The 9,151-nt window shown below is 46.1% G+C and overlaps 1 protein-coding gene across 1 annotated transcript in view; it reads left to right on the top strand.

Annotated features, from left to right (window-relative positions):
- DUOX2 (dual oxidase 2) overlaps positions 1-1,469 on the top strand; it is a 26,830-nt gene extending 25,361 nt beyond the window's left edge. The window contains exons 33-34 of the mRNA XM_027769191.1: positions 14-115; positions 420-1,469. Of these exons, the coding sequence (XP_027624992.1) occupies positions 14-115; positions 420-542 (225 nt within the window). The 3' untranslated portion in view covers positions 543-1,469. The remainder of the gene's footprint in view (positions 1-13; positions 116-419) is intronic.
- The last annotated feature ends 7,682 nt before the right edge of the window (positions 1,470-9,151 follow it).

Below are 9,151 nucleotides of genomic sequence, written 5' to 3' on the forward strand. Positions count from 1 at the left end.
GCACTTCCAGAAGGTGCTGACCCGGAGCCTGTTCACGGGCCTGCGCTCTGTCACCCACTTCGGCCGTCCCCCCTTTGAACCCTTCTTCAACTCCCTGCAGGAGGTCCACCCCCAGGTCAGTCCCAGCCTCTCCCACCTTTACACTCTGGCCTTGCCCTGTCAGGACGTCCTGGCCCTCGAGTACCCTGCAGCTATATCGTGAGCAAGCACACCCACAGCCCTGATGCTCCCGATGTCAACTGGTGATGCCTGCTGGCCTCAGGATGGGTCAGGAATTAGAGGGGGACTTCAACCCCCCAATAGCTCAAGCTCCTCGGGGCCTGGGGTTGAAACCCTGGTCATTCTGGACAGGCTGCTGAAGCAGAGAGTGAACATCTCATGGCTGCAGGCCTTCCTTTTTCTCTCCAATTACCTTACAGGTGCGCAAGATCGGGGTGTTCAGTTGTGGCCCTCCAGGAATGACCAAGAACGTGGAGAAGGCCTGTCAGCTCATCAACAGGCAGGACCAAGCTCACTTCATACACCACTACGAGAACTTCTAAGCCTGCCCCCTGGCTCTTGCCTCCAGCCTCCTGCCCTCCCACCCGTGGACCTAAGTTTCCAGCCGTGCCGACAGTTTCAGTCAGCATCCACCTCAGGCCTCACTTGGAGAGCTGGAGGAGCCCCACTCCTTCCCCATCTGTCCCATTCTCTGAGAAGATAAAGGAGACCACCCCTTATGCCCGACTCAAGCCATGGCAGGTTGTGGCAAGCAAAGTGGGGAGGGGACACAGGCTCTGCTTGTGACACTTGTGGAGGCGAAAAAGATAATGTTTTCCTCCAATAGGTCCCTGTTTTTCCGTTTTACTCCCACAGAATTGACACATTGCTTTGGTATTTTTTTAGCTGAGGCATTTGAGGTAGGCGAGGGTAGGGATATCTCTGAGTAGGAGCTTCCTCGGAACCCTGTGATGCTTAGAACTTGCACAGCCCAATGGCCTCTATTCCGTTTCTAGGGCCTTTCCCCTCCAGCTGCAAAGAGAAGCAGCCCCCTTCCCATTCCTTTCTGCTCCTAGAGGGTCAGGAACCTGGAAGAGGGCACCATGGTACAAAGACACCTCCCCAGCCCTGACCTTCCTGATATCAGCCAGTGATGCCTGCTGCCCAGGCCCATGGCAGGCCCTTCTCCAGTCCCATTGGAGCATTCTCTGGGCTCTGGGACTGAGGCACCTTAGCCTCTTGCAGATATCCAAAACTCCCTCTCAATTTTCTACTTCCCATGGGAGTTGGGTGACCAGTTGTCCTGGTTTGCCCAGAACTCTCCAAGTTTTAGCACTGAAAGTCTCTCATCCTAGAAAGCCCCTCAGTCCCAGGCAGACCAAGAGTTACTAACCTGTGATGTCACCTCCACACTCAGCTCTTTAAGATCCTTCCTTTTCTTTCTTCACTTAGCTTCTTTATTTAAAAAAAGCTGAGCTGTAAACTGTTGTAAATTGAGGTATAATTTGCATATAGTAAAGTGTACAAATCATTTTTTTTTAATTCCCAGAGGATGTGTATACTTGCCAGAGAGAAACAGAGATAGAGAGAAAGCACCCCCAGTGGGACATGGTCATGCCACAATTTCTTCTCCATTTCTTCATCCTGTTGGGCTTTTGGGCAAGCATGCACATGTTCCTGGCACTTTTCTTAAGCTATTGGGGCCAGTATTCAAACCACAGTTAGCCATGTGGGGCATGGCTCTGTTAAACACTTGGTCATTGGGCCAACCCAAGTGTACACATTCAAGTAACCATATACATATTACAACCAGGTGAAGATATAGAACATTTCAACATTTCCATCGCCCCAGAAACTTCCCTTTTACCCACTTTCAGTCAGTCTCCCACAACTCCTAGAAGCAACCACTGAAGTTGGACATGGTCACACTGCAATCCCTTTCCTCCATTTCTCTTTCCCATCAGGATTTTGGGCATGCATGCCCACACATGCAGCTAGGGCCAGTATTTGAACTGGGATTGGCGATAGGGGATCTGGCTCCCAATACACAGCACTTAACCACTGCATTATGGGGCCGACTACGGGACGTACTTTTCCGAGACTGGCCTCTTTTGCTCACTGTAATACCTTCGTGATTCATTCATGTTGTCGTGTGTGTCAGCGGTTTGTTCCTTTTTATTGCTGAGAAGTGTTCCATTGTAGAGATGTACCACAGTTGTTTCGTTCTTATGTGGATGGGAATTTGGGTTGTTGTTACGTTTTTATGTTGGAGATTATGAATAAAGCTGCTAGGAACGTTCTTGTGCCTGTCTTTCAGTGGACATAATATACTCCTGTGTCGTGGGTGTGGATCTAGGTATATATCTAGGATTGGATTTGCTGGGTCAGAATTCTCCAGCCAGTAGGACCCATGGCAGGAGAGTTTCAGGCTATGTCCACACCCTTGCACTAGGCTCTTTTCATTGCCCCTACAAATGCCACCGGTTTCCAGCCCTCTGTATTGAAGGTATCTCTTTGATAAGGCTGGTGGAGCATCAGATGAGGAGCCAACAGCCCTGGGATTCTAGTGCCAACTTCACCTGTAAACAGCAGCAGAGGAAAATCCCTTCTGGGAGCCTCCTTTCGCCTTTATTCGGCTGTCTATGAGGGTATTGAGAAGTCAGTGATATTTGCCCAATTACACAGGCCTGCCTGACCGCAGTCCTGCCTCCAGGTCCCGGCTGAGCTCTGAACATCCGCCCTAGGCCTGTGCTCATGTGATTTGGCTGCTCTGTCCCACCCTCCATGGATTGCCAGAAAGTTGCTCAATGAGTGGGATAAAACTTAAAGATTTGCAGAGAGAGTGGCAATGTCTTAAGCCTGGGAATTTGCCAGCATCCTAATCTGGCTCCACCCTCCCTGGAACTTTGTGCCCAATTCTCCTTGGGAAGTGTCTGGAAGCAGAATCAAGCAGCCCAGAGGTTAAGAAAAAGAGGTTAACTATTGCGTAAGTGTAGAGGAGAGGTCAGACTCTGGAAAGTATGAAACAAAACATGTAAATGAGCTACAAAAATGTCCTGGAGAAAAAGGACTGAAAAAGGGTGACTCAAGAAATTTATGGCAATTGTGGTATTTACAGTGTAAAAGCAACCAAATCTTCTCTACTCTGGGTCACAAATGTTAGTCTCAGGCCTTGGGACAAAGCCCAACCCAAGCCCTGCCTCACAAAGATAGGAATGAGGATGAGAATGAAACTGGGGGTGGAGAAGACATCAGATGGGATTGGATGGTGAAAGGATTAGAGATGAAAAAATGAGATTGAGTATGAGATTGGATGGAAGGGTTCTCAGGCCAGGTGAGAAGGGAGCTGCTGAGGCCAGGAGATGCTGAGGCCACGCTCTGTAGAAGAGGAACGATCCTCCGGGTCATTGCCTCTGTTCTCAACGTCAATAATGCCAGCTTATATCCCAATGGAGAGAGGAGAGAAATGTCCAGATGTGGCATTCTCTCCACCTACTTGCTAAGGATGTTTGACGAAGAAAATCCAATCCAGCATAGTACTTAAGAGTGAGGGGTTTGAGCCCTCTCTGAGTGACCTTGAGCAAACAAAGAAAACTCTCAGGGACTCAGTTTGCTCCTCCATAAAATAAGAATGGTGTGAGTATCTGCTTCATATGGTTTGGAAAAAGCCAATGAAATAATTCAATTAAGTTCAACAAATAGGTGCTGGGTACAGACCCAGTTCCCGTGGGACTTACATGTTCTTGGAAACCAACCAACCAACAAACAATAAATATATTATTATTATCATTTTAATTGCCAGAAGGACAAGCACTTGCCAGAAAAAGAGAGCACGAAAACACCCCTCCATGGGGCATGGCCATGCTGCAATCCCTTCTCCCCACTTCTCCATCCTACTGGGATTTTGAGCATGTGTGCACACTTCTTTGGAGTGTTTTTCGAGGTTCTAGAGCTGGGACTTGGACTGTGGTCAGCCATGCATTCTCTGGTCAAGAGACTATTGGGACCAGCAGTTAGAGTAATGGCTATGTTGCTGGTCTACCATGTAGTCGACCGTGGTTTGAGTCCTGGACCTGGTGGCTTAAACTCACGCTGGGCGCGTGTGTGTGCGTGCCCAAGATCCTGAGAGGAGAAAGGAGGAGGAGGGATTGCGGTGTGGCCATCCCCCGGGGGGTTATTTCTCCCTTTCTGTCTCTCTGTCTCTGTCTTTCTGGCAAGCGCACGCACCCTATAGCCAAAACCTCTAAAAAAAAAAAAAAGAGAGAGAGAGAGACTATGGGTCTGGCCCAACGAACAAGTTTTAAGAAGACAAAGGAGAGAGAAGAGGAGGTTATGGAGGAGGAAAAAGAGGGAGAAGAAGAAAATCCCAGATTATAAGTGCTTTGAAGATAACAAACACTAAAATGACCGTGACACTCTAAGGGGGACCCTTTAGACAATGAAGAGAAGGTCCCTAAGAAGATGACAATAACATTGTAACACCAATGTGCAATGTGCACAGAGCTTGCCATGCACCTAGTGCTACTGTAAGTGCTTGAAGTGTATATTAACTCACTTAAATCTTTGAACAACTTGTGAGGTAGGTACCATAATGCCTCTTTTGCAGAGAAGGCTAAGTGAAGCACAAAGAGGTTTAAATAACTTGCTCAAAGTTACCCAGAATATAAGTGAGAGAACTAGATTTGAACCCAGAAAGTTTAAGCAGAGATTACCCTTAACTATCACTTTCTCCTGACTCTCGAAAGTAGGTTCCAAGTGGGAACCAGCAGTTAGCATAATGGCTATGTCGCTGGACTCCTACATAGTCCACCGCGGTTTGCGTCCTGGACCTGGTGGCTTAAAACTCACGCCGGGCACGTGTGCGTGTGTGCCCAAGATCCCGAGAGGAGAATGGAGGAGGAGAATGGAGGAGAAGGGATTGTGGCGTGACTGTCCCCCCTGGGGGGTGATTTCTCGCTTTTTGTCTCTATGTCTCTCTCTGTCTGGCGAGCGCACATGACCTATAGCGGAAAAAAAAAAAAAAAAAAACCTCTCCCAAAAAAAGAAAGTAAGTTCCAAGTATTTAATGCACGCAGAGCCCGTCACTGTACCTGGCACCTCAAAATATTAGTGTTGCTGTTGGTCAGAGCCATTGAGGCTCTGGAGAAAGAGCTCCATTTGTAGAAGAGTTTGGAGGATGTGGGCTGGAGAGATATCAAATGACTCATTCCTAGGCCAGTCCTGTCCTCTGTTGATCCCCCTCCTCATCTCCTGGGTCCCCACTCACTCCATGTCCCACCAGCATCTGAATCTGTGAAAGCAGAGGAGGAAACTAGGCCTACCCCCAGGGGCACCACTCCAGCTCTGCTTGCCTGGAATGGAATGTGTTATGGCGAGGTGACCACCTCCCTGGGAGTTTGCGGAAAGCTGTGAAGCACTTGGGAATCTCTCCAGCTGACTTCACAGGAATCCTTTATCTTCCTGGGCAGTGTCTTTAGATGAACCCTAACATGAAGGCACTCCCTTTTCTGAGAAAGACTGGCAGTGAGATTCTAGGACAGGCTGCCCAAAAATGTGCTGAATGTTGGAAACAGAGGGCCCGGGTTCTGGTTCTAGCTCTACGACTACAATCACTGTGTTAACTAAGGGGAGTCACCAGAGCTCACTGGGCCTCAATTTTCTCACCAAGAAAATAAAGGGATTCAGCTAATCTCTTCCAGACCTAAAATGTCACTGTTCTTTCTGCATTCATTGCCTCAAGTGAACAAAGTCCTGTATTGGGAAAACAGCTTCCTTGGCCTCACAGCCAAGGTTAAATGGTCGAGAGGAGGGGAACAAGCATTTACAGGTTGACTTCGTGTTAGGGTCCATATCATATTTAACTCAGTTGCCGCATGCAGTCCTCACAGTGACTGCTTGGAGAAGATAGTACGGCCCCAATTTAGAAAGCAGGCATGTGAAACTTAGAGAGTAAATTGCCCATTGGCAACCAGCTAGCAACAGGCAAAATCAGGATTTGAACCCAGGTCCTAAGATATCTCAGAGCCTCTGCTTTTTCCAGCCTGGGGCCTCTTAAGGTATAGAAGGGGAAGGAGAACAAGAAGTAGTCGAGCATTCTAATAGTTTGTTTCCCACTATTTGTTGTTTTGATGGTATTTATCGAGTAACTACTGTGAATGCAAATTGTATGAGATCCCACGAGGCGAGCGCAAAGCATACTCCCAGCAATCAGGAGCCAAAATTCAATCCAGCTTGGGGGTAATGGGGAGGACGTGCAGTAACTTATTGTCTTGCAAGCACAGTGCTTTCTCAGTGTCCCTCTTCTCTGTCATGCTGTAAGCCACTAGAGGGGAGGACTTTACTGTCCACTGTGATCTATACAGTGCTGGGCATAGAGCAGATTCTCATGGGATGTTTGGTGAATAAATTACACTCAGTGGCAAGCAATTGATTAAATGTCAAGATGGGTGAAAAAACTACGAGGCTGGAGGAATTCAGAAAAAGTCCCTGAAGGAGGGAGGTTTTGAGCTTAACCCTGAAGGATAAAGAAGGGTCATTGTTCAATCTCACCTCAGAGTCCCCATTCTACTGGTCCATACTTGAACTGTGTTCCCTTCCATAGTCAGACTTGCCTGAAGATGCCATGTGGGTTCCTATTATTTGTATCGGCCAATACCACATCTATTGGGATATGTCTAGTTCCCCAGTGGGGTAGGTTTAATTCCCCAGTGGGATATGTCTAGTTCCCCAGTGAGAAATGTCTAATTCTCCAGGGGGGGTATGTCTAATCCCCCAGTGGTATATGTCTAGTCCCCTAGTGGGATATGTCTAATTCCTCAGTGAGGTATGTCTAGTTCCCCAGTGGGATATGCCTAATTTTCCAGTGGGATATGTCTAGTCCCCTAGTGGGATATGTCTAATTCCTCAGTGAGGTATGTCTAGTTCCCCAGTGGGATATGCCTAATTTTCCAGTGGGATATGTCTAGTCCCCTAGTGGGATATGTCTAATTCCTCAGTGAGGTATGTCTAGTTCCCCAGTGGGATATGCCTAATTTTCCAGTGGGATATGTCTAGTCCCCTAGTGGGATATGTCTAATTCCTCAGTGAGGTATGTCTAGTTCCCCAGTGGGATATGCCTAATTTTCCAGTGGGATATGTCTAGTCCCCTAGTGGGATATGTCTAATTCCTCAGTGAGGTATGTCTAGTTCCCCAGTGGGATATGCCTAATTTTCCAGTGGGATATGTCTAGTCCCCTAGTGGGATATGTCTAATTCCTCAGTGAGGTATGTCTAGTTCCCCAGTGGGATATGCCTAATTTTCCAGTGGGATATGTCTAGTCCCCTAGTGGGATATGTCTAATTCCTCAGTGAGGTATGTCTAGTTCCCCAGTGGGATATGCCTAATTTTCCAGTGGGATATGTCTAGTCCCCTAGTGGGATATGTCTAATTCCTCAGTGAGGTATGTCTAGTTCCCCAGTGGGATATGCCTAATTTTCCAGTGGGATATGTCTAGTCCCCTAGTGGGATATGTCTAATTCCTCAGTGAGGTATGTCTAGTTCCCCAGTGGGATATGCCTAATTTTCCAGTGGGATATGTCTAGTCCCCTAGTGGGATATGTCTAATTCCTCAGTGAGGTATGTCTAGTTCCCCAGTGGGATATGCCTAATTTTCCAGTGGGATATGTCTAGTCCCCTAGTGGGATATGTCTAATTCCTCAGTGAGGTATGTCTAGTTCCCCAGTGGGATATGCCTAATTTTCCAGTGGGATATGTCTAGTCCCCTAGTGGGATATGTCTAATTTCCAGTGTCAGTAATGCCAGCGAAGGGGTGTCACTTCAGCACATAATTTTCCAGGAGACAAGAGTCAGGGTTCGAGAGAGGCTCATATCTGCAGAAAGCATGGGTTTTGGGGAATGTGCTGGAGTGGCCCCCCAGATGGGGAGGAGAGGCAGTAAGGACTGAGTTTTCTGGAGGACAAGAATTTTATTACCTGGGCCTACTGAAAGATTACTTAAGCAAATTAATAGTAATGGAGTTCCCTCTGAGTCTGGCCCAAGGCCAAGTTCCCTAAATATATTCCCTCATTTAATTCTCTCAACAACCCTAGGAGGCAGCCATAATTATCTTGATGTCCAATGATAAGAGAATGATTAAGTAAACCACACAACCCAGTCAAATATTATGTAATTATTTACAATGAAAGTTATTAGATGAGCAATCTTATAGTCAGGAAATTGAGCAAATATCTCAAAAGTCTTAAAATGTTTAAGCTCTTTTCTTCACTATTTCCTCATGTAGAAAACTATCCTGAGAAAATAACCAGAAATCTAGAAAAATATTTACATTCATAAGTGAAATGCACCAAAATTTCTTTTTTTTAGAGTTATTTATTTAATTTCACTTACTATTATTATTACTCTAATTTGCTATAGGGCATGTGTGCTCACCAGAGAGAGAGGGAAAGTTAGAAAGCAAGCCTCCAGTTCTGGGACTCAAACCACAGTCAACCATGTGGGAGTCTAGCACCCCTGATCACCATGCCACCCACTGGCCCCAACAGTGGATATTTCTATATATGATGACATGGGTGATCTTATTTTTCTATTTATACTTTACTACACTGTTCAAAAATACAAGATATTCATAATAAGGGGAAAATAAATATTAAAAATGCACTCTGGGCCAGCCAGGTGGCATGGTGATTAAGGTGGCTGGATCCCACAGCACTGACTACATGGTTCAAGTGCTGGACCTGGTGACTTTAAAAACACATTGGGGGCACATGTGTGTGTGCCCCAAATCCTGAGAGAATGGGGGAGAAGGGACTGCGCTGTGGCCATCCCCCAAGGTTGGGGAGTGATTTTTCTCTCTAGCAATCACATGCACCCTATATCAAATACTAAAAAGAAAAGAAAAGAAAAAAGAAAAACATGCACTCCAGTCCAAACAAAAGTCTTTTTGGAAAAACTGTAATTACAGAGTTCGTAAGCATATAAGAATGGTTAAGATTTATCATTAAATTAGAGTAACTTGTAGCTGTAACTGTGTTTGACTGTGACTATAAAGTATTTATAAATTGTTAACAGTGTTTCTCTCGGGGTGAATTTGAGCTAAGAGCTACTTCCATTTTCTTTCTTTCTTTCTTTTTTTTTTTTTTTTTTTTTGAGGGTTTTTTTTTTTTTTCTTTGAGG

The sequence above is a fragment of the Tupaia chinensis genome, unplaced genomic scaffold, assembly GCF_000334495.1.
Source record: "Tupaia chinensis unplaced genomic scaffold, TupChi_1.0 Scaffold148874_1, whole genome shotgun sequence".
Classification (NCBI taxonomy): Eukaryota; Metazoa; Chordata; class Mammalia; order Scandentia; family Tupaiidae; genus Tupaia; species Tupaia belangeri.